This window comes from Cygnus atratus, chromosome 10, assembly GCF_013377495.2.
Source record: "Cygnus atratus isolate AKBS03 ecotype Queensland, Australia chromosome 10, CAtr_DNAZoo_HiC_assembly, whole genome shotgun sequence".
NCBI classification, from domain to species: Eukaryota; Metazoa; Chordata; class Aves; order Anseriformes; family Anatidae; genus Cygnus; species Cygnus atratus.
In genome coordinates, this window is record NC_066371.1 from 13,854,464 (window position 1) to 13,869,367 (window position 14,904).

The following is a 14,904-nucleotide window of genomic DNA, read 5'->3' on the forward strand; positions in this document are numbered from 1 at the left end:
TTCCTTCTTTCTCTGGCTAGCTATGGTCAAGAAGGGAACTTGCAACACTAGAAACAATAGCAACAGGCAGCAGCTTGGATTTAATCCTTTCAGCATTTATAATGTCATGATCTTGACTGTTCATTTCAGGGACTTCTCTCAGTGTTGTTGCAGGCAGCCCTACTCTGAGTCATTCTTCCCAGACAAAGAAACAGACCTCAGTTATTCCCATGGCTGTCAAGAGACTGGGTCCTACTCCAAACTTAGCCTGTTGTCAGATTTTGTAAGTCTTTTCACCTCACTTTTTTTTGACTTCATCTCTGAAACTGGAGTAGTGATTCTGGCCTTCTCTGTAGCCTCACATTTAAAAACGTTACATGGAATTTAAGCTTTACTATCAGAAGCAATATGCAGATCCCAGATGTTTATTCAGACCCACCAGCACGTTTGAAAGCACGATTGCACAGCATTTCTTGTAAGACTAAGTTTAACGTACACACAGCACTATCTTTAATACAATGGTTTGATTCTTTCTGGCAGCATCCATGAAGTGTCAGGTGCTGTAGATTCAGATGGTTTTAGCCAACACCAACAGAGCTCCTTCCTCTAGAGCCAGTGACCTACGTAGCCACAAATACAGAGTGAAAATATGTATGATAGGAAGAGATGCTTTATCAGCTGTGGCCCACAACTGTCCAAATACAAGGCTTTTCCCTTCTACTCCAAACAAGCATATTCCAAAGGAAGGGGCAGACTGATCCATAGATTCCTGTTTAATCTCTTCACCAAATCCATCACAACCCAGGCGCGATCAAAATCACTTTATCTGAGCTGCAGAACTTTGTCTCTCCTAAGCAGTCACGGTGTAATATGTGCACTGATACTTCAAATGACATGTCACTATGTCACTCAGCAGGACTTAGAAATGAAAGCTGCTTTGCTGTTGGAAAGCTACTCCAGAGCATCAGGAACCTGAAAGAGAGCTGAATTTCAAACCTGCAGTTTAGTCACGGTCCATTATACCTGCAAATTCATGAGCTGCTAAAGCCATAGTTGGACCGATCAACCAATCTGGTCATATTCTTTCAAAGTTTACCTCAAGGTTAAATAAGGAAAAAAAATCCTTCTACGTTAAATGGGTGATCTGACATGTTGAGAAACTGTATTTTTAATGTATTTCTTTGAAATTTGCAATGAAATATCTGGAACTGTGAACTCTTCCATATTGGTCCTGAGATTAGCAAGTCACTTCAGCAGAGTAAACTAAAGAGTCACATGTAGATCCCTGAAGAAGATGAAACACTTTTAAATGCTCTGTTGAACCTCTGGATTGCAAGATGAAGCCTGTATTAGGAAATGAGGGGCCTGTCACTGCATGGAGAGATCAATGCACTGGAAAACGAAGTGAAGATTCCTTTTGCCATGCTGTTTTCAACAAGCCATTCAGCAGGGCTCATCAGCAAAAAGCACACTGCAAGGAATGTTATCTCCAGCACTGTTGTCATCTGCTTTGTTTTCGGATGTGCAGGAACCTAGGCCTGTGGGGAAAAGAATGAGCAGAACTTTAAGTCTTGCTAGGGAGAATATGGTTACAATTCCATCATATAAAAGCATTCCAATGGTGGTAATTTCACCAGAGCCAGTCACCTTATCAGAAATGTTTACCTGTGTCAGAATTTGACTCAAACACTTGCCAGGTTATCTCAGGACATAAAATTGAGACACTTGGAGCCCACCCTCTTTAATATCTTTATTGAAGACTTGGATGATGGAATTGGGTGCACCCTCAGTAAGCTTGCAGACAACACCAAGTTGGGGAAAGTGTTGATCTGCTGCAGGGTAGGAAGGCCCTGCAGAGGGACCTGGACAGGATGGGTCGATGGGCAGAGGCCAATGGGATGAGGTTCAACATGGCCAAGTGCTGGGTCCTGCACTTTGGCCACAACAACCCTATGCAGCGCTACAGGCTGGGGGCAGAGTGGCTGGAAGGCTGTGCAGAGGAAAAGGATCTGGGGGTGCTGGTTGATGCTCACCTGGACATGAGCCAGCAGTGTGCCCAGGGGGCCAAGAAGGCCAATGGCATCCTGGTTAGTGTCAGGAATAGTGCAGCCAGCAGGGCCAGGGAGGTGATCATCCCCCTCTACTCTGCTCTGGTGAGGCCGCACCTCGAGTGCTGTGTTCAGCTTTGGGCCTCTCGCTACAAGGAGGACATCGAGGCCCTGGAGCGTGTCCAGAGAAGGGCTACGAAGCTGGTGAAGGGCCTGGGACACAAGTCCCATGGGGAGTGGCTGAGGGCACTGGGAGTGTTTAGTCTGGAGAAGAGGAGGCTCAGGGGAGACCTTATTGCTCTCTGCAGCTACCTGAAAGGAAGGTGTGGGGAGCTGGGGGTCGGCCTCTTCTCACAGGTAACTAGTGATAGGACTAGAGGGAATGGCCTCAAGTTGTGCCAGGGGAGGTTCAGGTTGGAGATGAGGAGACATTTCTTCTCAGAAAGAGTGGTCAGGCATTGGGACGGGTTGCCCAGGGAGGTGGTGGAGTCACCGTCCCTGGGGGTGTTTAAGGAAAGGTTGGACATGGTTTAGTGGGTGACATTGGTTAGTAGGGGACATTGGTAGTAGGGGTTGGATCAGATGATCTTGGAGGTCTTTTCCAACCTTAATGATTTTGTGATTTTATTAAAGGCTGGCTTCAGATGCTCTCTCTTGCTGTGTTCCACTCAACATATCAGGGTACAGGAATCCAATCTACTCAGGACACAGATCAACACTTGAATCAAAACTTTGAAGGTAAAACAAACTCACTTGCCACAGAAGTCCTTGTGAACAGCACAAAGGGTGAGTAGTAAGTCTGGGTGTGCCTGTAGCCAGTTCTACCACCATATCTGGGTGTCTGGGATCAACTTCTAGAAACACGCTTCTGAAAGGACACACATAGGAGTAGAAAGTGGGGAGATGCACATATTCAGGTTGCTAAGATGATAAAAAATTAAGGTCTTCTTTCCTGGAAGACTCCTATGAGTGCAGGAAATGAGAAGGTCAAAACACTGCAAACCAACAATCTTAGACCAGATTGAAGCGGTCCATATAAGGTGCAGATTCCAACTGCCTCCTTCAGGGGGACAAAATGTTGATCTTAAGGGAAACTTTCATGGTACTCCTCTATGTGAGCAGTTAAACCCTGGTACTAAGACCTAAGGATCCCTTTTGAACCCTATGTGGGAATACCACCAGCTCTGTCTTTTTGAGGCCCACAAAGATTTAAAGTGGAGCAGGCTGCTGAGGAAGAGCCAGAACCAAGTTTTATGATGCAAATGCATGAACACTCAATACTGGACTAGCACCTCGTTGTATGAACGGGGTGACATTAGGTCCCTGTAGTGAGAGTCGAAACACAAGTCAGTATACCCATTTTCCCCATAGTAAATATCTCCATAGATCAGTTATGAAAACACCACAAGGATTCAGGCCATACAGCCCTACACACAGGACAGTACAAAGGAGAGTGCAACAGGAATGAGGGAACTTGTCAGACAGCCTCAGATAATGCACCAGGACATGGCTTCACATTGAAGGGCTACTTCCACTTTTGCTGCAGCTGGGCTTTGTGACACTGCCATTTATGAGTCTTTGCTCCCACAACAAGGCAGAATCACCCTAGCTTATAGGCCCGTGGAAATGGGTTCCAGCCTCTGACAGTGCAGCAGTATCCAAGTTTAACAGGCAAAGTACAGAGGCCAAGCCCCAACCAGACACTCTCCCGGGAATTCCTGAAACGTCCCACACTGAACACTCCCTATAAATTCACCAAACTAATTACCAGCTGGATGTGGTTCTCATTCCTGACCTTAAAAAACTTGGACCCCTCAAACTAGGAGCTCCACCTTATAAAACAAGCAAAAAGGAAGTAGGAAAAAAATTCTAACAACCATCCCCACAGGAAATGGGGTTCCCATCTGTTGCTGAGAAGTCCTGGGGAGCATCTTCTGCTCTTGTGGTCATAAAAACCATAAGCAATGAATTATTCTCAGTATGCCTCTCGATACTCCTGTTCCTCTTCTCCAAACAGCAGATTTTCAATGTCCTCTCCTATGCTAACCAAAAGGTGAGGAATTTTCAACAGGATATAGGAACGTGCCAACAGAAGACATTTGGGTATCAGCCTGTCCATGTTAAGGCACAAAATGGATCCCACATAACAAATAGAAACAACCAGTCTTAAGAATTCACAGTGAAGAAATCTAACATTTAAGAAGTTATCCCTGGCTGATTACCATCATTCTCCCAGGATATTCAGCACTGCATACTGGCACAACATATAAGTTTCCCCTAAATAAAGGGTGTGAGGGAAATAGAGATCTATATCCATCCTTACAGAGCTCTGTATTGCTTCTCCCTCCATCAATTATTCTGCTTAAGTAAGCTTCCTTTTTTGTGCTCCTTCTTACTCCGTTGCTCTCTTTCATTTTCCTTCTGTTAGTGCTTTAACCTTTAAAGATTCTCACTTCACTAATGACTATGAAACATCATCACTAGTCAAGGAAGGCCCATAATCCTGTATTAACACGGCTGATTTTAAGCTGATTTTGCTTATGTACTTTTTTTTTTTTTTTAACTGCTATTACTAGATAGCATTTTCACAACTATTTTCCCTCTGTATCTTCCTGTACGAAACAAAAATGGTAGTTACAGAAATGGACAGAAGACATGAAACTCAAAAAGAGAACTGTACTTACCCAGAATCCTTCAGAAGAGAAGGAGCCAGAGCCAGAATCGTTTTGATAACTCTCATCCCATCAGCTCCTCCATCCAGTGCACCAAGGTCCTCATAGCTAGGGATTGGGAACAAGACAACACTACCAGCAATTCATGTGGCACGAGCCATGCCATTAAGCCACTGCCTGACACCATGGAGAAAGGTGCAACTAATACATCTGAACTCCAGCCTGGCTACAGCAAGTGAGAGCACTTTCATAGCTTTTAGGAGAAATACTGGAAGTAAGAAGGCTGCCACCTCTAGGCTGAGAAACTCCAAATTGAACACAAGCAGAATACGTTCCTTGAGCTTTTCCTGAAAATTTTGAGACAACTGCAGCCAGGGTTACACAGTTCCAACACACGGTATGTTCTCTCTGTGCTAGCTGGACAGGGAAAGAGTGGGTTGTACAGTGATGGAGCACTTGCTTTATTTCAGCTGTGCCAATAGCCAGGTTGGACTGCCTTCTAACCTAGCAGAGCAAATTAGGATGCAGAGAACTTTGCCACTTTCAAGGACAGAATCTGCTCCTGTGCACATTTTGCACAGGGGTGTGTATAGGACTCTGTCCTGACATGCATGACCATCAATTCGGAGGAAGACCAGCACACACAAACCAGTTTCGCATTCCAGAAGAGCCTTTTCATGTTTGTGTGGGTTTGTTTGCTTAAAAGCCGACTTCTGAAAAGAATGGGCCACAGTATTTCCACCTTTTTTTTTTTTAATCACAAAAGGCTACCCAGAATAATTATACTTTCTTTCATACACTCACACCACTTATGAAGAAATCTAGCATGAAAAATGTTCTAAAAGAGTTTTGGATTGGAAACTTAGTAATTTCAACATGTGTGCTTCTTCCATTTTCATAAATATTTAAAATACTTTGATATTGGTTCAGACCTGTAAGCATTATCAAAGTAATGCTGTACTGTTGTACACTACATATAAACACACCTACAAGTAAGAATGTATGTGTATACTACATTTCCCTACTTTCTGTGCAAGTGTGTGTGTGTAACATAAGGAGGCAGCCAGAAAACCTTGCAGCAGGGAATGGGAGAAGGAAAATCTATTTATCTGATTACCAGAGGATCTCTGCATCCAGGGAAGCCATGTCTTCATGGAAAACATATGGGGGGTTACTGACTATGAAGTCCATGGGGCCCCAGAGTAGCAGCTGTTTGGCAGAACCTAGGAAAGAAAAAGAATCACAACCATCTCTCAACCACAGCAACCTTTCCTCTAAGCTCAATACCAAAATCCTATCCAGAAAACTGTCTTTCCAGACAACTGCATATGTGTTTGGTTCTGCTTCTCTGGTAGAACTTTTATCCCGTATCTTTTTGGGATAGCCTAGGCCTGGTCACTCTCCCACCCTGAACACAAGAATGACACAAAGCTAAGAACAGGCAAAGTATCTCTTTTTTTTTTTTTTTTTTTTTTTAATACCCACAGCCCCGCTTAGTGGAATATCTTACTGTACACAGGACCTAGATGCTCCGGAGAGATCTGCGCCCAACTAAATCTAAAGCAACAACTGGAACTTGATAGTCCACGCAGACCTAAGTGAGAGCTTGGGCTAGCTGTCAGGATGTATATCCCTCATCTTATCAAAGCTGCAGAAGGACCTCTAATAAGCAAAATAGCTAAGCCCTCATCTGTATCAACCTTCTAAAGGGTGGCCTTTCTGCCAACAAGGTTCAGCTTATGCTCGTGCTGCTGTCTGGACTGATATGTACCAGCTCTGGACCAGACACCACAACCCTGGGAGTGTTGCTCTGTCCTCAGGCCGGGCTCCCAGAACGGAGCTTACCCCTGCTGGTGCCAGGCACTGGCCACGCGGCTTTAGGACTGCAGCTAGCTGGCTTACTGCTGGAGTACAGCCAGCACGAGCTCAGATTTGCAGGTAGAAGACTGTGCAGACATATTCCCAAGAGGTAACAGTATCAAAGCCAACAGCCGTCAGAAAGGTGCATTAATGAATCTGCAACACTGGAGCTCCTGGCTCTGGAGCTCCTAGCTAAGCACAGCTGAGCATGTAACTACCTAAATAGATAAACCTCATCAAATGGCAGTTTTAAGAGGTTTCAGCCAAGGCCAGGGTAACAACAGCAGGTATCCTCTGCTTCGGTTCACCTCATTTCAGATGAATAAAGGCTGGGCACTTAATGTAAGTTAAATGTCTGGGCTCCCTCTAACATCAGTGGAAGGACAGGCACATACCTGTTCATCTAGAGCACCCATGTCAGCATGGAATGAATTACTCTCTGTATATATGCCTCTCCCCACTAACAGCAGACAGCACCTGGACTACCAGCTCAGAATCAACCGTTAGACACCTAAAATCAGGAAAAATTCGTCTTCTGATTAAGTCATAGATTTCCCTTGGCTGATAATCTGGCCTGAAAATCTCTAATGGGAAAAGCTTCACAGACTCACTTCCTACTGACCTTTTTCTCTATTACTTCAACACCCTCCTCACCCGTGTCCCAGTGGGGTGGCCCTCCGATGTCTCTCATGCCCAATGCCCAACAGTAAAGTAAAAAGGGAGAAGGACAAAAAATTATAACAGCGAAAAGAATTACCGTATGAAACATTGTGGTGGAGGATGTGGATCCTGTCCTGGAGTTTCAGCCTGTAGAGAAAATTTCAGATGCGAAATAGAAAGAAGATTAGAAAGCTCATCTGTGTGGATTCACGAAGAGCATATTTAATAAACAGACCATTGAATAATCACGCCTTTTGTCATATGCGTGTATATACTACCCCACTGAAAAACACAATTAAAAGCATCAAATATATAAACTTGATATTGTAAGTGAAGTCAACAGGCTCATGTTTGTCACATTCTTTCTCCAGCCATTTTTTTTTATATATATATATATATATATTTTTTTTTTACAGTTGGGATCTTAACAGTGTTCTGTCATCTGAGTGTATTTTTTTAGGCATCTTTATAGAGTCACGTTTCATCTCACATGAGTGTGTTAAGGTGACGAGATTTTACTGCATGCTGCACCAAGAAGCCAGCACATGCAGTGCAGCAGAACCCCTGTGCCAGATGTAGACCAGGAGAAGGGACTCCTTTATAGACTCAATAGAACCATTTAGGTTGGAAAAGTCCTCTAAGATCATCAAGTCCACCCATTAACCTATCACTGCCGTTATCTACCACTAAACCATGTCCTTAAGCACCACATCCACACGTCTTTGAAATACCTCCAGGGATGTTGACTCAACCACTTCCCTAGGCAGCTTGTTCCAATGCCTCGCAACCCTTTTAGTGAAGAAGAAATTTCTCCTCATATCCAACGTAAACCTCCCCTGGCACAACTTGAGGCCATTCCCTATAGTCCTATCACTTGTTGCTTGGGAAAAGAGACAAACCCTTACCCCACTACAGCCTTCTTTGAGGTAGTTGTAGAGAGGGGAGCTGTCCCCTTTAGGGACATGCACAGACTGTTCAGTAAAATGTATTTAAAGCACACTAGGGTTTCTCAGACGTGACTCTCTAACTCATGATCCTTCTCATCCCTGACACGTCTGTGCACATTAATCAGGAAATGTTTTGCTCAGTGCCTTTCATCTGTAACCAGACCTCCCCAGGGTACTCACACCAGCAGAGTCCCCAAAGGACACAGGAATACACAAATACCTCTCCCTTTACCTGTGACAAGTAAGCAGAGTGGTTTGTTATTTTTAAGAAACGTGTCTTTAAACATCTTGGTATTTCTTCAGGAGAAATCTTGGCCAAGATTCTGATCTCTCTTATTTGCTGACTCAATCCCAAGCCTGAGACAGCCAGGCTGCCATTGCATTATACTCCAGGCTGGCTCAACCTGGCGCAATCCATCCCTACCTCCCAGCTCACTCCAGATTACACTCCCTGCTAGGGGGAAGTAGACAGAGATCCCCCTAAACCTTTGGGATCCTAGGAAAAGCTCCCTTGATGCTCCTGGGGCAGTAAAGATATGCCAGTTTAAAAGCTGCCTTGGTACTTGGTTACAGCCTAATATTACAGGAGAGGGCACAGAAGCAGAGAGCGTGAGACAGCAAGGGAGGAACATAAGCCCTAATTCCTAGCTATATGATCCACCCATCACAATACCTCTTTGCACGAGCTTTGCCTCTGGCTTTTGAGAAGACATTTGAGCAACAACAGAGAAGGTACTTTGCACAGCCAGAGAGACAAGGTTGGTCAAGAACTGCTGATGGAGAAAGACTCCAAGCCTCCTACAGGAGGTGCCATTCCCTGACCACCAACAGCACACTGTGGCAGATATGATCTGCCCTGTCCCCTGCTACAGCAGGTGTCTAGAGAAACCTCTGACAAAACCGAAGCTCTTCCCAGTATGCTCTCTCCTCCTAGGAGAGACCCACCACAAAGGCAGATTTTTATTTCCAGCTCTTTAGTATAATGCTCTAGGGGCTACCTGATGGGGTTCATAGAGCATGCTGCAGGAAAGCCCTTATACTCAAATACTGTTTGCCTTTGCTGAGGGCCTATGGTACTGCCTGGTCACCATACACAGGCATCAAGAAAAAGAGGGATTCCTGCATCTATCTGCAGTGTGCACGGATGGGTAATCTGGCACTGCTATTGATTTGGTGCAGCCAAGACTCACCTAGGCATCCTCCCCCCAGGGAACAGAGCTGTGATAAGGGAGCTCTGAAAAGAAGGCAAGAACCAAGCTGGCTTCGGTCAAGCAGTAATACAGCTTATCCTACTGGCTTCTCTCCCAAGAGCTACAGGGCACCATGGACAAGATCCCTTAATGAAAATATCCATGAAGAAACATGAGGTTCTCTGGCAATGCATTTACACTCCCCATAGCCATTCTTGAGCCAACCGGTAAGGATAACATGACAATTTTTCCCACATGCCACAGCGCTACTCTACCAAGGAGGCAAAGATCTTGCTTGCTTTTATTATGTTTCTGTAAAACTGCAAGAGAACTTGGTTTGATACTCACACATCAGGAAGAAATCTCTGCTGCCTGTTCCCCATAGCTGGAATAGGAGGCATAGGCTACTGATGAGGTAAAAGTGCAGGAAGGGTTTGTGCTTCTACCCATCACTTCAGACTCACATAAGATCTGGGACCGGGTTGCAAGAAGTGGAGAGATGCCACTCAGCGCAGCCAGAAACAGGAGTAGCCTGTCTCTGTAACCCCTGTGCTGGCAGCAGCTTTGGAAGAAAGGGTATGTGGGCCCTGAGAACAGTCATGTCAGTTAACAAGCATCATTTTTACAACTCGTGGCTGTAAGAGACCCCACAAGAGGTAGCAACAGGAATCCCTCCCAAGACTGCTCTAACTCATGCCCAGGGCCCAGAGGTTTCAGAGGATATGAATACATACTAGAGCTCTGTATGCTTCATAATGTCTACAAAGACTGGGTTCCTAGACTCAAAATTATCCTGAGATTTACCTCTGGTGCTCACTATGCTCATGACAATCCAGAATAGCCAGGGTCGAGCAGAACCAGCTGAGGAAGCAGAGCTGCTAGGAAGGACAAGGTTTTCCTGAGAGCTGCTCTGCCTTCAGGCACAAGGACTCAGCAGCTCTGTCCTCCGCAAACCCCAGACTGCAAGGAGGACACTGAGGGACACCAAACCAAAATGAAGTGTGAAAGCTTATATCCAGAGGGGCAATGAGAGGAGCAAGCACGGCAGTAATGATGAGGTAGCCAGACAGAGTAAGATTCAGGCTATACCTGTCCTTAACCTGTTAAGTGACATATACATCCTTACTACCTGCTGCCTAAGTTTATGAAGTCTATAGAAAAGAACAAGAGTAGTGACCATGAAACACTTTGAAAACCCTTGGAAGACAGCATTCAGGCTGCTGTCTATGCAAAGCGCATTCACAAGTGAAAGGAAAAAAAAATCCTGGTAAATATAAACTTTTTTTTTTCTCCAAATTCTTACACACTTTGGGAGCTCAAACAATTAAAAATTCCCTGGTTTCTAGTGGTGATAAATACATCCAAATATTGATGACTCCTGGTCTTCCTCAAGCAATGATTTACAAAAAATGTGTAACACGTGCGCTCGTACCTATGCACATTCTCCTTGGTGAGATCCACAGCAGCCTCCTCTTTATCCACAGCTATCACCCAGCTCTAGGACAGAAAAACAACAACAAACAAAAGTATTACAACATCAAGGTTCCTGAACAGACAAGCTCTGCCAGAAAAGACATGCAAGATAAAACCTGCCAATTGACTCTTCCCTCTCAGCTCCTAAAAGGAACAGCTCATGATGAATGCCTCTCAGGGCACCGATGGAATCACAATTCACTTCTAGTAAGGCAACTAACATGACAGAAGGCAATCTGCAACACTGCCAGCATTCTACCAAAACCGACAGGCTTCTGACCAAACCAACTCAGCTCACAAGAATGGAGTCACGCTGACTCACATCTCTTGATAGGTTCATAGCTCCTACACAGTGTGAGACTCAACGCTTCAGCAAGCCAAAGGCTGAGGTGGGCACAGGTTAAAAGAAGATCACATCCTAGGCTTCTCTACTCTAATGTGGATGGAATCCCTCTCAACATTAACACAACAGCTTGGATAGAGGTTCTGGCATTTTCCATATGTTGGGCAGACACTTTTTGCCTACTTACACCACTGCAGTCCTTACAGTGCTTACACTAAATTCACCATATGTATTGACTGCTTGTACTTGACAGCGTGTCAAGTATTTGTGAGTCCTCCGGTATAACAGCCTGTGGTAGGATGGTTAGAGATATGTTTGTCCTTCCATCCCGCCTTAGGAAAAGTGCAGGCAAAGGCCTGACCTGTTTTTGCTTTGCTTTGTTTTTTAAACATAGATGTGGCTAAGTATTTACACAGAGGAAACATGCTCAAAGAAATTACTTTGCATCTGGAGATGACGGCGGTATGTGGTGCGATCAACCATCGTTCCTAGGGGGATTCATTTCACAGCCTGAGACCGGCACCCCCACACACAAAGCAGACCCTTAAGGTAAAGGACACACCTGAAACCATAAATGAAAAGCTGCTGGTGTTTTTCCTTGATACCCTACTGCCAAATTCTGCCTCAAGCACTGAAAGAGATCACACACAATGTAAACTCAAGTTAGGTGTCAGTGTGGCTACTGTTCACTCTCTTCAGTCAAGGCTCTGTACGTCTCTGGGCACAGCAGTTTGTGTTAGCCAGCAGGGAAAGGACTATTATCAGTTACAGACTGGCACAGTTGTTTAACTTGACAGGAAAGGAAAAGGGCATGAAGCACAGCTCAGGAAATCAGAGTAACTAAACTTGGAAGTCATGAAGCCCAAGTATTAACCTTATCAGGTCAATGGGAGGAGGAACACAGGCATTGACCTCCATAACTCTAACACACCACGCCTCACACTCTTCTCTCTGAGAGGAAGAGCTGGCCACAGCGCTTCTTGCTCACGAGAAGGGACTTGCCGAAATCTGTGTGTGATGAGATCTTGGCTTCATTTCTCTTCTTTCTTTTTTTTTTTTCTCATTTACCAACAGTATCTCACTAACCTTGTCTCACGCCGTAATGATCAGGGGCAAGAAGGGCTTTGGTCAGCCAGATCTCAGTTCCCTTCCCACTCTTTCCATTCTGTCCAAAAGGTGGGGGTTGTTATGAGGGAACACAAGGCTTTTAAAAAGTGGTTTGGCAGTTGTGGCAGTGTGACATCTGCTTGTCATATTGATCCTAACTACTGATACTTCCGTGGGAATCCCTCTCCTATATTCATTTGGTCTCTTCGGACTCTTAGAGATGAGGTCTATCGATTCACAGCAAGGTGATTTTAAATATGACTGTCTCACACATTTTACTAATAGAGTGTATGCTCACGCCTCAGTCAATCTTGTCCACAACCCAGGATATTAGTTTAACACCATAGCTTCAAGATAAGGTGATTAATAGTGAGCTGTGGCAGCTGAAGAATGAGCACATTTGCTTCTTTCATTCTGACTACCTTTGTTACTCCTTCAGTCAGTTAGGGAGAGCAATTCCTAAATACCCTCCCTCTACCCAGCATGAACTTACAGAGTCTGATTGTCAAAGACCTTAGCTGCTAAAGCAGCAGCTAAGTCCCATCAAGTCAAAGAAGTTTGCCTGGGAAGTCTCAATGAAGTCTAGTGTAGTGGGACCGTCCTGTAATACAGACATCTCTTGTACCACGGGCACTAAAAAAAGCTCACCTGAGGCAGTTTGCACAGGAGACTCAGAGCAATTGCTCCAGAGCCACAGCCAATCTCCAGGATAACAGGATGTGGGACAGCAGCTGAGAAGCAGAGGCCTGAATTCTTCTCACGTTTCCGAGATTCTTCCTCCAGAACTAAGGAGATGAGATCCTACCAAAACAAAAGAAATCATATCAACATTTTTCTAAGCTGTTTTGATTCTCACCTTTGTGTTCTGAGGACTGAAAGAATTTTAATTTATTGGGTTTGTAGCCCAGTGAAATGCATTTCTGTTGTTTATTTTTAAAACATAAATGACAGCAATGGAGCTGACACACAAGAAGTCATTTCAGCTCCATCTCCCCCACAGGGTGCTATGACTAGTAACCAAATCCTCAGGATGCAGTTTCCCAGGGATCCTCTGAGGTCTTCTAGCGCTGACAAAAACAATAACCAAACAGCTGGAGCACATTAACTTCTGTAACTCCATATTATTTACCCCAAAATTCTAGCCTTTAGCATTTGTGCGCTACAAAACTTAAGAATTCTAAACTTTTAAATAATCTGGAGACAGCCATATGGCTCTGAACAACAACTAAACCAATAATCCAACCTGCAGATGAAAAGCAAAAGCAGTGAATTACTAAATGACCCAAATGTCCCTGCATGGCTTTCAGATTGTGGACTCCTACTGTGCTTTGTTGGTATAAAGTCACGTGGGAAAGGCTTTCATCCATGCTTCTTGAGCCGTATGCATCTCTGCTGCTACTGCTTCCTCCCTCCCATCAATCTAGTTTTGAAATCCCTTGGCAATTTCATTTAAAATCCAACACAGCAGGAGAGGTCTTAAAGATACACAGTTCCAAGGTTTGTGAATATGAGAGATTAGTTGCTACAGAACACACACATATGACTCCCTCAGACTGCAGTGTGAACTTCCCTTGCTATTCACCAGAGAAAATCCTTATTAGACACCTTGCTTCAGCAGGTGCTCACAACTCCCTGAGACCCCTGTTCTTTTCATGGCACAACTGTACAGAAACAAGGCCTTACTGCCCAAGGCGCTCCCACAGTGGCTAGGTTATTTCACTTGAGAGATCTGCTCTTGAATCTCTCCTGTAAATCTAAAAAGCTTAACAAAATTCACAAAGAAGAATTGGCTTGATTTTACCAACAGGTGCAAATGAAAGACATTACCAGGAAAATTACCGGTCTTCCAATTTTTACAGGACATTTTGCACGTTCTTGGCATAAGCAGGAATATCTAAAAGCAATGCAACCTGGCAGGCAGGTCAGGGTTCTCTTTAGTAAAGTAATGGCCTTTTCCAGGAGCCTAAAACCAGGCATGCTTACACATAAGGGCATAAACCCTTCCTTGGATATATCAACCAAACTGGGGTACAAAGTAACAGATGGTTTGTGCAAAGCTGTGGAGTTTTTATGAAGATATTTGTCGCTGTTGGTCTTCCTTCATGCTAGGCTGATTTGCATCTGCAGGAAGTAGGAAGAGAGGCTGCAAACAGGTGTAAAAATGAAGAGCTGGGTTAGAGGAGCTTCTGTGGAAACATCCCCAGAGTCCCTGAGAGACATGGGCTGATTTGTCAGACAGCATTTTTGTTGCACGCAAGACGTGAATTGCTCTTCAATATAATAAAACACTGTGCCTCTTCACAGAAGCAAAGCTTGTGCTACTTCAGTCCTAAATGAGGAAACAGGCATATTTCAACGCTGGCCTGCCCTAAGAAAGCCAAGCAGCTTTCAGCTGCTTCATTTTAGTAGAACCCTTTGCCTGTTGATTTCTCCAGCTGAAAGAGCCTGAAAGCACATGCAGAAAGGAAAGATTTGGTTTATTTGAATGTGTAGACACTCCATATTTCTCCTGGTAACATTAATTCTTGTTTAGATCAGCTTTTCCGAGCCTTTGCTATTTTCAACTCAGCTGCCTTTGGCTTTGCTGCTTTACCAGTAGCATGGCTCTGCCATCATGCCAACTTT

General features: G+C 44.4%; 1 protein-coding gene across 1 annotated transcript in view; it reads right to left on the minus strand.

Annotated features, from left to right (window-relative positions):
* Positions 1-388: 388 nt before the first annotated feature.
* HEMK1 (HemK methyltransferase family member 1) overlaps positions 389-14,904 on the minus strand; it is a 32,834-nt gene continuing 18,318 nt past the window's right edge. Inside the window, 8 exon segments of the mRNA XM_035547061.2 lie at positions 389-1,517; positions 2,781-2,848; positions 2,850-2,895; positions 4,712-4,807; positions 5,817-5,922; positions 7,317-7,366; positions 10,789-10,853; positions 12,928-13,080. Coding sequence (XP_035402954.1) covers positions 1,481-1,517; positions 2,781-2,848; positions 2,850-2,895; positions 4,712-4,807; positions 5,817-5,922; positions 7,317-7,366; positions 10,789-10,853; positions 12,928-13,080 — 621 coding nt within the window. The 3' untranslated portion in view covers positions 389-1,480.